Below are 16,752 nucleotides of genomic sequence, written 5' to 3' on the forward strand. Positions count from 1 at the left end.
TGTACAGAAATAACTGTTACATACTGATACCTTTTGTAACACATGTTGTATTTTTATTTCTATATGTTTGTTTTTTAAGCCAATCATTTGTTTATTTTATGTAGATTTGAATCATTATAGTTGTACACATGGAAAATATTTAATCACTTGGCAATTCTGGTAGAATTACTTAATTTCAGAGCAGGGATCCAGGATTAGCTAATCATTTTTCAGTTGTTAATATAAATGTAGATGTAAATTGTTCCTTAAAGAGGAAAAAAATGAGTGGAAATTAGAGCTAAAATCTAGGAATTTTCTGTATTTCCTCTAAAGTGAAAACTGAAAAATCTCAGGTACAAGTAAGTCGTAATTTCTAATCATATACAAAAGTTTTAGAATGCATTGTAACCATCACTGCATAAAAATATCTCATACAGCGATCAGCACACAATTGCACATTAGTGAGCAACACTGAATTTGAAGCATTCATTCCTCACATGCTGCTAAACAACAGCAAGAGGTACTCTAGCATAACTCCTCTTTCTATCTTACCACTGCAGACAAATTCTCGTTTTTGAACCTCTGCTACATTGTGGCCTCTCAGATGGGAAGGCCCCATGCACTGGGTGTACAGGCCCACCCGGGGCCTTTGACGAAGCCAGTCCGAGAGCCAGGCCAGGTGGCAGTCACAGTACAGGTTGTTCGAATGCAGTCGACTAAATGCGAGGAAAGACGTTTAAAGCAAGAAAAGAGAAAACAGTTACTTTAAAAGTAAAAAAATTCATCAATAGTAACATATCTCTATTTTTCAATAGAAGAGATGAAATTTAGTAAATTCCAATCTAATTTTTTAAAATGAAACTGTTACACAAGCACAAAATCAAGTCACTCTTCAAGTTATGAAAGTACTCAGAAGCTACAAGAGGGCCATAAAATTAACTCGTCCATATTCATCTGAACAGGTTAAGAGACAATCATCAGTTGGGGCAAATTGCTCTGCAGACCCAACACACAGCACCAGGGGAAATGGGGTGGAGGGAGCGAGGAAGTAGGAGGAGCAGGCAGGTTAATAAAAGTTGTGACTCGGTATGAAATACCAGTCAGTCCTGCCATTATTAGTCTGTACAAAAACTGCTTGCGAAATCTTTTTAGCAGGTCACGTTTTGCTGAACAAGGAGGAATAATAATTCAATATAAAATGGTTTTCTCACACCCCTGTTCTGATTCTCTTCTTTTTGTTTAATCACAGAAAAGGGATTAGCTGCTTTTGGCTCTTGGGAACCTATCCCCTAAGAGCAGAGACTGAAATTAAAAGGCATAAGTGGCTGGGAGTGAAGGAATTAAGTGAGTCCCCTCTGTGTTGGCAGGATCCACACACGATCATGGATTGTTTCCAAGTGGCAAATGGCACTTCTCCATTAATAAAATATCAGACAAATGTATGCACTAAATTAGGTAAATGACTTCAAACTGGCTTTTATGTTTCTCAAACTAAAGAAAGGAACATCCAGAGCTATAAATCAAAGCATCATTCCCAGAATCATCTATGACACCGTAATACCATTTTAGTCCTTTTTAGCTGATGTGTTCAATTCTAACCCAATAACAGTAATGGACAGTAAAACATGGAACTTAGTCCAGAAAGATAATTGGACTATAAAAATGTAATATTTAAGTAGGTATGACACTGTAGAGCAATGAACTGACCAAAGCAAGGGAATTTAAAGATGACTGTTTTACATTCTCCTTGAGCCTGTGTATAAGAATAGATTGTCTTGCATTAAAACCAGAAAGCACGCCATTGAACAAAGGCAAAGCTAGGTGACCTTAGGCTCAATTTGCTTAAAAGTGAAAGCATGATCCTTTGGAAGCAGGAGTGGCACATTCCACATCATTCTTTTCTAAATATCTCCACTGAAGCCTACCACAATACAATGACTCCAAATAATTTGTGTGTGAATTTGAAACAAAGAAAAAAACAAAAATTGAAAAAGTTGATTATTAAGACAGACTAGTGCATTCCTGCAAGGAAATAAAGGCCACTGATGGCATACGTTTTCACAAATTTCAGTGGTTTTATTTTTGCATGGAGTGGAAGCATGGTTGATATTTTTTAATAAAAAGAATTAAGATGTGCTATGCACACTTACCAAATTCCCACAATGAATGAAATCATGTACTGCAAACATGTACTAACAAAAATTAGCTAAAGTTAATGGGAAACTAATTCTGTAAAATATTAAGTGAACTGGACTATTAATTACATCAGATTGGTTTCAGTCTGATAGTCACAGCAAAACAAAACTTGGTTACCCCTATATATTTTTAGTATTTCTTTACTTTGTTGAATCATATTCACTGGGAATCTAATGACGGGTTATACAGTGTGATTTTATTGAGAAGAAAATGATTTTGAGATTTGTACTGTAGAATGCATTGCAAAGTTGGCAATCAAATCTAATGGATTTTTATTGCAGACAGAAACTATATATAATATTTTCTAGTTAACAGCTGTTATGAAATGAAAATTATTTTTGAAAATCCAAGCAAAATGTGTTTGTCCTGCTTAAAAACACTCTCCTCAAGAAATTCAGCACTTTGGCTTTGTTTCCAATCACTCCTCATATGATCTGTGTAATACTATATTTCTCAGGTTAAGGTGATTTCAAAACCTAGTTTTAATAAAACTTACTTCTGAAAATACTTTAACTAAATATTCCCACTCTCCAAGTTAAGGATTACTTTTTCTTCATGAGAAAACAGAGAGCTGTAGCCAATAGTTTATTATAGAATCATCAGTAACCCCTGAAAAATATTTTTAAATATATATGCTGACACAACCTTAATTACACAAGGACTAGAGGGTGATGCTGTGATTTTTTACATTACAACGAAGGTTAGAAAACCAGTTTAGCTTTATTAGGTCTGCTTAGGGTACAGTAATAAAATCATAAAGATTTCTCATTTATCATTTCTGACAGCCAATCAACAAGTCTTCTACTTCTTAATGAAATGTGACCTTTACAATAGCTCAAGGTAAATGTTCTATACATTGTTTAACTGCAAACTTACTTAAATGTATACCATTCAAGTTTTCAGAATTAGAGTTCATTGACTAAAATATCATTTTTTATAATTTTGTAAGTTGTGATTGCCTTCTTTAACTCATAATGAACCTCATAGAGGTCCTTTTCTTTATAACTAGAAATAGTACTTAAGGAACATTTTAATAAAGTAAATTCATCTTTATTTTAGCTTTTAACTACTTACAAAGTCCTAAGTTTAGGCATATGATTGAAACTTGCAACAGAAAGTCTTGTAATGTTGTTATTGTTGAGAGTGCTGTAGAATAAAAAAAATTAGGAATATTAGACACATAAAAGCATAGATCATTGGTATTTATTTATATATAGAAAACTTCTTGTGGCTATATTATGTAGAACCTGGTAGAGATGGCATAGACAAAGCACTATGTTATACACAAGGTTATACTTTTTATACATAAATATATTTCAATGCGTTGGTTTTACTCAACATTTACAATAAATTGATGGCCTTGGTGAGACCATCACTTGTAACTTACATGTGACTTTATACACTGTGTACATGTGTGTCTCCTTACAAAGCTGGTTAGGGAATGAACATGGGACAATCACTGCTGGAAAAATGGTACAATTTCTTATAGAGGCATTGTGTGTAATTAACATTTACACATTAATGAACACACATGAATTTCTTAACTGAAGTCTCATAAAAACAATACAGAATCATTGTTATCAGGACTTGGGAGACCTCACTGCTGATTACTCTTTGCTGTGGACATTGGCTGCTGTTGAAATTTCGGTAGAGAGACTTGTCTCTGTATTGGATATGTTCGGTGTGCTCCTGCAGTGTACTAGAAATTTAACTGGTGAGTTATAAGGGTGCATTGTCCTTTTTCTTGTGCTATGTGTGGCAATCATGTTTCCAGGAAAGGTGAGCAATCAGGAGAGTCATGGTGGGAATAGGTAAAATGTTTACTTGCTTTGCCCATTTTTTGTTTTTCCTCAACAGAAGCACTGTTAGTTTTATTAATTGGTGCACTGTTAGTTTTCATTGATAACTGTTTTTTTTTTTTGCGGCTGGGGGGAGAAATCAGTTGAAAGCAAATCTCCTTGAGAAGTTATATCTTTTAGTTCAAATATAAGGATACATTTTAATTGTGTTTGGAAAAAAATTCATTTTGTGTAAGCACCAGAAAATGCTAGACACTTATATAATATACATCAAGCAGGCAAGTTTTACAGGTCCTCCATTATGGAGTTACTTTTCCTGTGTAATTTAATTCAAATTCCTAGGTTAGTTCTTGTGGCATGTATGCATTACAAAACTAGGTAGTAAAGAGGCAGTGCATGTTCTAGGACTGTAGCTGATGTGCCCGACTTTAATGAGAAGTGTAAGTCAATCCGTCAACCTCAGAATACTTCATATGGCACAACTAGTACCAGTAATGGACAGCTGACCTAAAATGGCCTCACAGATGTATTTTGCTTGGCCCAAATAGACTTGGTTCACAGACTGTGCATTAGCTGACCTATTTGAAAACTAGCAGGTTGACTTCTACTTTCCCTTGGAAAACAAGTTTGGAACTTTTCTCATAGCAGCAGGAAGACTGTTCATTGCAAAGGAACATTAGCTGTGAGAATGTCCAGAGAATATCACTGTGCAGAGTATCAATGTACAGAGAATATCAGTGTCAGTATAACAAGTCTCACCATCTAGAAATATCTGTTTTCCATCTACTTCACCTACTGCATTACTTGCCAGTGAGGTCCCTTCTTCTGCTTGTGTTCCTGGCCTGGCCTCCATGGACAGGTGAATCGGCAAGACTTCCTGCAGTACTGAACTCTGCCTGGACCGCTGAGCCTATCTTTCTTGCTTCCTTCACACATGCGCTCTGGTAATTGCCCCAGTGTATTGTTAATCCCTTTCCCTCCTAAAATCACTTTCCAGATTCAGACTTTATTCATATGTTTATAGGGAACTGTTCTATCATTTTCTCATTACAACCCAACTTCTGCAAAGGGAAAACAAAATCTCTTTTAAGCTTATCCTAAATTTTTGTAGGGTGCCTAAATTGTGACATTAGCTATTTCAATTTTCATAGGGATTTACTTTCAAATGACCTCTTTTTCCACCTTCAAAATTTATGCTGACTTAATATGGTTAAACTCTTTAGAGTATATAGCATTCTAAAATATGACCTTGAGGATCCATTTTTGAAGTAGTTCATGTACTACAGACATGCATCAATTTTTAAACTCTAATTTTTAAACTATAGTTCCTTGTACTTCCATGCAAAGGCATTTCCACTGAGAGTTGAAGCCTATATTTATTTTATATATTTTCTCAAAGTATTAATTCACATAATGCAATGGAATAAATAAATTATCTTAGCAGTAGTTCACTGAGTCCTGACGCTCGCCTGTCATTCTGATACCGATAATGACCGCAAGATACAGGAAATTCACATTATTTTAAAAATTCGTCATGACTAATATTGTGTTAATCAGATGTGAGGACATAGGTGTATTTCGGCTGTGGTCAATTCTGATTTTAAAACAACAGAAACTTATGTACTTATTTATTTGTGAAAGTTTCTTCTGTGTATAAGTCTATTTATATACTAAATTTTTAAATTTTTCTGTGTAATGAAAATGTAGTACAAAAGATATCTTGGTGTGTAAGTACAAAATGCTAGCCTTTGTAGTCATGGGGCACTTCTCACACTTAGGTTGTGATTTAGTTGGTTTTTGTTTTTGGTACCAGGAATCAAACTCAGGGCCTTTTGCTTGCCGGACAAGCGTTGTGCTGCTGAGCTATATCCCCGTCCCCTGATTTAGCTGTTCTTGTTCCCTCAGGGGCAAGCAAGCAGAGAGTGTGCCATTTAATGGACATGAATTAGTACATTTCAGTACAATTAAGTTATGCCCATTCTGTAGACAATGAGAAAACATGGAAAGCCAGCAACGGGAGGGACAGATTGTATATCTGAATCTGGTGTCAAAAAGTAGAATACTGATACAGATTTAGTTTCCTAAATGTTACTTTGGAGATAGTAAGACAATAAATGATTAATTCATATTAAGACAATAAATGATTAATTCTACAGCCTGCCAACCAGAATTCCACAGGAAGTCAATTCAGAGTGAACAGACATGATAAACTGCCTCCCTGCCCTCACCTACCTTGACTTTGCACTTGGCTTCTGGGACTTTATTTGCAGCCTTTACCACAGTATGTACGCTAAACTAAAAGGTGTTCATCAGTGACTTAGAGTAATGACCTAATCTCTCCTGTTTGCCCTCAGCAGAGTCACATATTCATGAATTCTTCATAGAATTAAAATAAAATAAAGACCTAAAACATAGGTAATCTGGAATTTAAAGTGACGGGCACATTACTGATTCTCCTTATTTCCACATAATACAAAGACACATCTTACAGAGTCATCCTAAAAGCGAGCAGATAATTTTTGTCTTGGAAGCATTCTCAGTTTAAATATATAATAGGCAAACTTGTTTATGCACTTTACAAGAGATTTCAGTATAATAAACCCCCGCTTTTTTCTGCATGTTATCAAACTTTGCCCTTAGTTTTCATCAGTTTTTAGAAATGTTAAAGTGTGAAGATTTAAAAAGTATCATACATGAAAATACTTCATGATTTTCTGAAATGTTAAATGTAAATGTGAAATGAAAACATTCACATGTCCTTACATCAGGTGAAAATTTAAGTTATTTTCTTCAGCAAACGGGCTCTCACCATGATGTATATCTCTTTGGGGTATATATATGGAAGTCCTCAAAAAAGGACTAAATGTCAACATTTTAGATTTCCATTTTAATACTATATCATTCTTTGTTTATGATTTTGTTTAACACTGTTTCACAATAATGGTTTTTGCGAAAATCATCTTTTTTAAGTATTTTGGGAAGATGACAAAACTGTAGACAGTGAGTATTTTCACACACTTATTTTTTCTAAAAATAATGATTTTGGATTGCAGGAAATGTATAAAGATATAGTTATTCTATTTATGGTTAAATATTTCAGTGCCTACCACACTTCTTAGTTTTTTCTCTAATGATTCTGTCTGTCTGTATGTCTGTCTCTCTGTCTCTATCTTCTATCTTCTATAAAAATGCATAGCAGATACTCAGTGTATATATATATAGATATATAATAAATAAACTGAATGATTCCTTATCTAGTAAGAACTTAAGCTTTTAGTTAAAAAGAATAATACAGTACTTTACTGGATTTAATCGTCCCAGAATACTCAGCAAATTCGCCATACAATGACTTTAACATTTTTAGTTAAAAATACTTTAATAACAGGTTTGTTGGCTTGATTGGCTCTGTTTGTTATAGTAACCTGTCACAACCTTTTCACATACAAAGTTTAGTGACTTTGACTATGGTCTGATATCAGACCACTACCATGAAGTCATATTTGTATTGTAATTCTTTGATTCTGAAGTAGTTTTGTATACTTAAAGTGGCTGTGATCAACAATGTAAAATGTGATCGTATAAATAAAATGTATATGAAATTCACCTTGAATACTTTTCCTAAAACGTTAGACTATTATCAACAAAAATAAAGGTACTCTTGCTGTATTCAGAGAACAGGATATAATTTTATATTTAACAATTTATATCAATGACAATACACATGGTTTTAAAATAGTTAAAAACTCAGTACATGGTGCAACTAGAAATTCTATTCATGTATTTGCAAGGAATTTAAAGTCATATGGAAAATGCTACTAAAACAAGCAACTCAAAGTGAAGGATTTTCCTTTCAGAATTTTATTCTACTCCTGAAACTTAATTTAAAAAGTAATGAAATTTCTTTGCTTTGCTTTCAGGAGAATTTGATGATTTCTGGAAAACTTTTAATGAATGAGCTAAACATTAGAAAACTCCTTCACATTTAGTTCAGTTTTAGGTTTTTGATCAAACTGTGTCAAGGGTAAAATAAAACAGATGAAATATATTTATTCAGGAAGTAAATTTGTGAGTATATTTTAAAATCCAGAAATTTAAATCTTTGAGGAAAAAAAATATAAGTAGCACAAGTACTTTAGCAAGTGTACTATTGATTAAATTTTATTTTATTCACATTAATTATTTCAATAAAATTATTTTACTAAGGCAAAAGTCAACAGAAAAAGATAACGATTCATGTTGTATTAACTATTTTTCTCTTATTATTTTGTTACAAAGTTTTGTTTTTTCATAAAATAAAGAAAAAATAAACCCAAACCAAAAATGTCAACAGTGATAACTGAATTTCCAGTGATAACCATTTCTTTTAGCTATGTCTACCCAGTAAGCAAGAGGGTGGCAGTTATAATTCAAGTCTGTGTGTTGTACATTACAAGTCAGAATTAAAAATGGACCTAATGAGCAGCTTGTTAGAATGGAAAGATTTAACAATAACCCTACAAAGATTCTACTCAGCTCCCAGTAAAATAATTACATTTTAAATGAGAAAATATCTTTTCATTCCATAGCAAGTACAGAATACACCAACACACCAGTTACTGAGAGACATATATTTGTGTTATTCCTACAAAATTGATTTTATCTGAATAGTTAGCTATTTGGGAAATTTTCACAAATCCTCTGCCTCCGAGCAGAGTGCTTTATTGTAAGAAGAATATTTGAATATTCTTTTTAAATATGCAACTTTGCCTAAACATAAAGATAGGAGGCACACGATTTTGCAAATACATATTTCAACTCTCTGCTCTTATTTAAGGTTTCTCTTTAGGGGATCATTTTGACACATCTTAAACCAGCAGATAAACCCCCACGTTACTGTTCTTCAGACACAAAGCTCCTGTTACATGAATATGAGAAATAAGCAGTACTCACAGCACTTCCAGGTCCCGGAGAGCCCTAAACGCCCCATCTTCAATACAGCTGATCTGGTTGTAATCCAGTTGCCTGTTAAATAGATTATAAGAATATATGTAAAGTAAATGAACAGTAGCAAGGGTAGGTGACAGGAAGACTCCTGAAGGGTCTGCGAAGCCCCGGACCCAGTAACTGAAATGCTTTCAGAAGCACACTCATCTGCTTAAGGATGTCAAAAGCCATTCTGGCCTGTCTCTGCGCCGCTACTGAAATCTTTTTGTTCTGAACTGTCTGTGCAAATAGGAGCCCTTGGAAAGCTCCAGTAAATAATAACTGCACCTTATATTAAATGCCATAGGAATGCAATTTCATTACATCAAGAAAAGCTATCCATTAAGAGCTTTCAGCGTCATCTTGCTGAAACAATTTCATTAAGGTAAAGGACTGTAAATCACTTAATGTCACATGCACCCCTCAGTGACCTAACAGAATCCATTTATCAGAGACGCCCAGCTGCATGTTAATTTTACTAGCCTTGGCAAGAAGGAGCAGGACTACTTTGAGGTTTTCTTTTTTTAAAGCAGTTTTCCTTCCAGAACTACATATCCAGAAGGAGAAATGGTATGCCATAGATCTCTCTGCTAGTCCCAACCAGGAGTATACTCTAGAAAGTTAGCAGTGAGCTTGTAGTAAAGTGTATTATTCTCATAATAAAAGTTTTCATCATTATGTTCAAGCTCTCCACAATATACATGTAGCATTTTTCCAGTCAAGAAAATTTCACAATGATAATACTCCAAGAAAATAAGTTTCTAAATATTAAGAAATTAATAAAACTACTTTTCACATAGGTGTTAATATTGGCCTCAAATGCTAAGAACTATCCATTACAAGTTCACTGTTACACTACTACATGTATCTATGGTAAAAAGTTTAAACTTCTATCAGTTTTTTCTAAATAATGTCTAATTCAAACAAATGAATCTTCCCCAGCAGGTTAAATGTTCTGTACTAAAAATTCAAAGGTGGAGGGGAAAAAACAGGATGTTCCAAACTTAGTTAAATTTGCTTTTTCCCCACAGTTTGTTTTGGAATTAAAACTTTCATGTTCATACTAAAGCCCTGCTTGATTGAAATGAACAACTAAGTAACCAAGATTTATCTGTATTGTCCTCCTTTTTTCCAAATAGTTGTTTAAGCTTAGTAGCTCGATACTTACAGATATTATTATACGAGTAAAAAAAAGCATCTTAGTGCTTCACTTGAGATAGAAATGTTTTCTATATTAGGTGAGCTGTGAACTCTACACATATTGCTGAGGGAGTGCGGATATATAGGTGTAAGATTATGATCGCAATACAAACAAATCTTGTCCTTATATCAATTTGGAATTCACCAAAGGGGCTAATGCATATTTGAGGTCTGTTCTTAAAGAATTGTTTAAACATTCCTGTAAAATAACTGCTTCTCTTATAAGATTGCTGAATAAAAGCACTATGATTTAATCCAGTGACTTTCAGAGGGGCCCCTGCAGATTCCTTACTTTCGAAATTATGTGCATAGAGAATGTCTCATGAAATATACATCTCATTTTTAAGAAGGTCTCCTGGGGACACAATCACACACAAGACTACCTTGATGTCATGCAAATGGTATTCTAGGACATGCAATATAAAAACAGGTACATCCCAGAGAAGATACAATTTTATTGCTTTTATAAACTCATGCTTCCCCCAAATAATAGCTACCACTGATGCTACCATAAGAGCCCAAAGCATTCCCGTATGTTGAAAAGTAATGCAAAAGCATAATTTATTTTTTTCAGGGAAACTTTTAATGCCTCATGATGTAATATGGCTGCTGTGGTTCCAAGAAAACACATACGTTCTTGAACACTTTTGATTTTTACAGATGAAATTCATTTAACAATCTAGTTAATAGCCTTTTTATTTTAAAGTACTAAATATATATCTACACTACTATTCTCTAACCTCTTCAACAATTTATCAAAAGCCATTTAAATTAGCACAATGGCAGAGAGTGTTACCCTTGACACACTACAAAAGAGAAATTGTTTCCAGACAAATTGGCAAAATCTTTTAATGCTATCAAATTTGCCTAATGCAGTCTTCAGGTTAATTTGTAAAAGGGTGAGCTGTATGTTTGCCCATATCTTATTATCCTTAGCTGTCAATGTATAAATCAGTGCTGACACAGCTCTTCTAAATCATGCATACAATACACAAAGGGTCTGCTCTAGCCTGCCAGAGAGCACTAAAGCAACTCTTGTCCTACAAGGACTGCAAAGCGTATTACCTTCCTTATATTAGAAGAAGTCAAAACGTAGCTGGAAACTTCGGTAATTTCATGTCTCTGTCACATCCTGCAGAGTTACATGCTACTTTCACATCTTACCAGAACGCTAAGCTTTACCAGTGCTAAAGCATTCAGGGTATTTGGCTTGCATGGGACCAAAGTTTTCCTTGAAAGTTTTCTGAATTTTGTTAGATCTCTGTTCAGCCAAATCTTCCAGGAATAAAGCGATTTCTTGAAAGTTACTTATAAGAACAACCAAAATCAAGCAAGTGAATAATTTCTCATCAATGTGTGGATTTGGGTGTACTCGAAGGTATGTTTTATGGAGCCGTTGTGCCCGCATGACTGCAGACGGAAAAGTCTCTCCCCACAGACCTCCATTTGTCTGCATATGGCTCACAATAAACAGTGTCAGAGCTGTGCAAACATGTAATTTATTTCATGGTTTCTGGATTCCTCTTCTGCACCTTGTTTCTCTCACTCTGCTCACGTCCTTCTCCGCTGCCTTTCAAGCCCTGGGTGCTTGCACTTTCTGTAAACAGGAAAGGATCTGTTCTCAGCCATGCATTTAGCGACAGGCTGATTTTCTTCTGATGTGATTTCCAATTGTGCCATGAAATTTTACTGAATTAAGGAATGAATAAGAGCATGTATTTTCTTTCTTTTTTTTTCAGTTCTCAGATAAAATGCTTCAAGTATTTAGCCAGATACAGGGTAAATGTGTTCATTGTCCAGATGATAAAGGCATAATTTACAAGAAAAACTTTAGGGTGATTTTTGATTCAGGGGCAAGGAAGATGAGGTTTTGCTTATATTCTGTGAGAAAGAAACATCTAGTATCATAAGCAGTTTCTTTTAGACCTAAAGCCAATCTATTCTAGCTCAGACTTCTGTGTCTTTTCTTTTATTTGCTGCCTCCTATCACCCTCTTTACTTCTGTTCAAATTCACAATCTGCTCTGTATTGGATCCTTCATTCTCCTAACGTATAAAGTTGTGGTTTGAAGTACTGTGTGAATGTCATGAAAATGACAAGTTTAGAAAGAAGGATTTTCTCCAAACATTAATTTTCTATGATTCTCTTTTCAGTGATGGAAGAAAGATCTTCGGATACCCTGGAATCATCTCTGCTGCTGATTGTGATTTTTTTCCTAAGACTGGTAAACTTAGACAGTGAAGTTTGTCAACAGTCCCTCTCTGTCTTACACACACATAGAATTTCCGAAGCTGATCTGATTTTTTTAAGCACTAGAAATAAGCCTAGTTTCAGAGTTTGATTTATTCTTGGTATAGGAGACAATATATAATATTTCTAAACATAAGTCTTAAACACAGGAATATTAAGTGACAAAAAGGTTAATTATTTGCTTAGTTTGCACCTAAAAAGAATAACTGAAAGTCTGACATTCTGTTTATTACAGTTTTCTTAAGAGATTGCCAGTGCTCATCCTATAAAATTTGGATATCATACTGTGTCTGAATTATACACAAAAAACTTCCTTTCCTGTACTCATTTCATTTATTTGTGTTTCTACCCACAGAAAATTTGTATTTCATTGCTGTGTCCAAGTACAAGATCATAATGCTATTTTATTTTTTAAGCGTTAGTACACATAAAATATACTGCACTATGAAAAAATACAGATCATAAAAATCCTTAATATTTAAACCAGGCAGAATCTGTCAATGTCCTAACTAAATAATTATAGTATCCTCTAGTTCTGTTATATTTTGTTTTGTTTTAGGTGCTAGAAATAGTCTGTTTCTATGCTTGTAAGATGAAAGGCTCCCCAAATTTAGTTGATTTAAAACACATCAAAGTGGTCAGAATCAATACAAGGGAGTAATAACATTTCACTATTGTAAAGAAACCCAAGTCATAGGGCAAAAAAGAATAAACACCATTAAAGACAGTGAAGGGTATGGGAACAGTCTCTTTTATTTCTTCTTTGTGTGTATGCAAGTCAAGTTAGTGTAAATGCCTAAATATACAAATCTTATGCCAACAGATTTTGTAGCCTCTCTGTCCGTGTGTGTGTGTGTGTGTGTGTGTGTGTGTGTGTGTGTGTGTTTGAGACTGGGATTTCACCCCGGGTGCTCTACTACTGAGGTACATCACCAGGCATATTTTAGGACAGAGTCTTAAAGTTACCCAGACTGGCCTGGAATCCACCATCCTCTTGTGCCAGCTTCTGGAGTAGCTGAATTACAATCGTCAGCCACTATGCCCCACTGCCACCAGGTATTTTTCAAGAGAAAGTCCAAAATTTACATTATAATGCATAAGAGTACAAAAATTACAAACGGACCCTTATAAGAGAACAGTTTGATATGATTTCAGCAAAAATATAATTTCTCTCAGTACAAAAGCATGCCAGGATTTACCTGGGCACTGGTGAAGAAAACGTGCACCATAAAGACTAGCCTGAGGGATCCGAAATAATTTACATTTGTGGGGAATTTAATCCCTTTACAATCTCTCATGCAACATTTGTTTTCTCTTACAAATAAAGGATCAGTTTTTATTGTAACACTCTAAAATTTTATATTGGGGGGAAGAGTACAAGATGTTTCCAATAGAGATTACTATAAATATCTATTAAAAGATGTGGGGGGAAAAAGAGCTAGGTTGGCAGTCAGGTTCTCCTAATTCTAAACAAACTAAGCACAATGGCTAGAAACTGAGTGACCAAAATAATGGCTAATATCCATTGAACATGAAGCATATGGCAAGGTCCACATTCTCACCACTTCATCTCACGATGAAGGCACTAAATACCTTTCGAATATGCTAAATTATTTTGAACTGTGGAGTGATGAGATAAACATGATGCTTTACAGGAAGAAATTTGGCATCTTTGTTGAAATTAATGAGAATATAAATGGAGGCCAAGATTAAATTTGCAGGCTACTGTAATAGTTCCAAGGTATTTTCAGTGCTGGAAAACCAAAAATCTAGAGGTGCATTGACTCTCAGGACAATATGACAGCCACAGAAAGATCATGACATTTCCTACTTTATAAACACACGCATTGGATTTCCTGTCACTTAATTGATTTTTCCTGTTTTCTTTTTTTATTTGAAAGCATTTATGAACATATAGTGTATAAGCTACTTTTATAAGAGGTAATGCACTTTTGAACAAAAACTGTTTAAGGTCATTTTACAAAATTCAAGGTTTAATAGGTTTGTGATAGCAAACTTCAATTATATTTGTTGGGGATTATGACATTTCAGAGGGTGATTTTTACAAATATTATTTAATATTAATATGATACAAGTAGATAGTAATAAAGAAATATAAAAAGGACTCTTCTAACTTCTATGAAAAAATAAAACAAAATTTCATAACAAAGTATTTAGAGAATAACAATTGTTAATACACTGTACATCATAATCTAATCAAAGTGAAATAGACACAAGCTTATATATCACAGGGTTTCTCTTATATGAGACACTAAATGTAGATATAAATGATAGATGTAGGGAGAGGGAGAATGAGAGAATAAAATAGAAGATAGAGAAATAAGAAGTAGGGAAGAGTTCAAATAATTCCTCAAATTATCTATTCAACTGTTTCAAAACTATATATATACATATATATATGTATATATATGTATACCAATGTGTTTCAAAAAGTAGTTTCTCTTAGGTCAGAGGGTATTTTTAAAGTGAGTGTAAACCAGGCAGATTACAGAACCACGGACAGTTCCCAATGTACTGTAAAGGCATCTGCCAAGCTGATTTTTTTTTTCCCCCCTACTTATATTTAGGTACCAAAGACAACTCTTGATTTTCACCCAAATCCTTAGAAACTTTTCCTGTGTATGAAGGGGACAGGAGTAACCCTTAAGAAATGCAACTTGTCTTCATTTTCTACAAGTCAAAGGTATTTTTAGCCTCATGCTAACTAAAAACAGTCCACCATGGAGTTGGGTCACAGATATAATTTCCATGTGAAAATCAATGGGTTTTATTTTTATTATAAGTAAGAAAAGTAAAGAACTTAACATGAAAACTAATTAAATAAAGGAGACATTTTGTAGTTATGACTTAACTTCTATGTCCAAGGTAAATGAAGTCTTACATTTGTGTGGCAGGTTTTAGATACACTCTTCTCTCTAACCATTACATACCAAACCTGTATTATACAAACAAACCCTGCTCCTTTATGAGCATAAATTGTGTAAATGACAGTGAAGAGAAGTATAAAGATATTTAAAATAAGAAAATGAAAACTATAATTATTCATATGTCTTTCTGTGTATCGTACTAAAGACAGAGTTGTGAACTGTTCTATAAATTTAATAGATTATTAGAAGGAAGAGGAGGAAGAGGAGGAGGAGAAGACACAGTTTCAGCAACAACTGAAATTTCTAAGAAGCTCATATAGTTCTGCACCAACACGTAGATGATGTGTCCTCTGTTTGTCCAATCTTCTAAGTGTTAATAACACAGCATCACAAAATTAAAGGAATTTCCTAAAATTTTATCTAGATACATCTTTGTCTTTCAAATGACATCATGACTTATACAGAGAGAACCATCCCCAATCTTTTTTTTTTTTTTTTTTCCTGTACTGGGGATCGAACTCACGACCTTGCACTTGCCAGGCAGGCGCTGTGCCGCTGAGCTAAATCCCCAGCCCTCCCCAATCATTTTGTGACTTAAACACTTGTCTTACTGCATGTGGAAAAAGAACAAGGACAAACATGTTCCTCAATCTATTATTTACCAAGTATTATTTTCCCTGGAAAAGGAAGGAAAGTGTCCTCATGAGTCTAGAGTTAATGGAATAAAATAAGCAAATGGGAAAAGATATATATATATATATTAATATAATATATATATATTAATGAGCAAGAAATACAAAAAATAATGTAGTTTGATTGGACCATAGAGTATGCTTACACTTAAACAAAATGAAAAGAAACAAAATGCAGGCATGATTCACTTTACATAATACATAAAAGAATTCTTATTGAGATTTAATTGTTTTAATTATTAATATTGATCTCACTAAATAAAGTGAAGTTAAAAGTTTGTGATGTCAATACAATTAGCAATCTATTTAATTTTAAATTGTACATATTTGTATTACTATTATTTTTGTTTAAATGTTTGTTTAAATGTTTTCTCAAAAAGCAAGAGATTTTTGAAATATTTTAATACTCATAAAGTATATGTTTGAAACTTCACAAGTATCAGCTACAAAGCAAGATTTAATGTGAATATTTTCAAAAGGATTTAATCAAATGTAAATACTTAATAGATACTTGAAAACAAAACAACGTACAATGTAATATGCCTTCTTTCAAGATTTGATTAGAAGGAAGCAAAGGCTTTAGTGAATCACAGTCAAATCTTTTAAATATATACACAAAATTTCTATAGGGAAATTCTACAAACATCAGTTATCATTTCCGTGAGGCATCAGTTGGTAATAATATGGTGTCAATACTTTAGTTCACATTTTTTAGGACTCTAAAATCACTTATGTAAATCTTATGCCAGTTGTTGTCAATGATTATCATAAAACTATCATTTAGTG

The 16,752-nt window shown here is 33.7% G+C and overlaps 1 protein-coding gene across 4 annotated transcripts in view; it reads right to left on the reverse strand.

The window, feature by feature from the left end:
• Positions 1-16,752, reverse strand: part of Slit2 (slit guidance ligand 2) — a 331,184-nt gene that overhangs the window by 111,766 nt on the left and 202,666 nt on the right. For all 4 annotated transcript variants that reach the window (XM_005402479.2, XM_005402476.2, XM_005402478.2 and 1 more), the window contains exons 6-8: positions 8,904-8,975; positions 3,250-3,321; positions 532-695 (exon numbers count right to left, since the gene is read on the reverse strand). In XM_005402479.2, the coding sequence (XP_005402536.1) occupies positions 532-695; positions 3,250-3,321; positions 8,904-8,975 (308 nt within the window). The remainder of the gene's footprint in view (positions 1-531; positions 696-3,249; positions 3,322-8,903; positions 8,976-16,752) is intronic.

Source organism: Chinchilla lanigera, unplaced genomic scaffold (genome assembly GCF_000276665.1).
Source record: "Chinchilla lanigera isolate Chin_1 unplaced genomic scaffold, ChiLan1.0 scaffold00079, whole genome shotgun sequence".
NCBI lineage: Eukaryota > Metazoa > Chordata > Mammalia > Rodentia > Chinchillidae > Chinchilla > Chinchilla lanigera.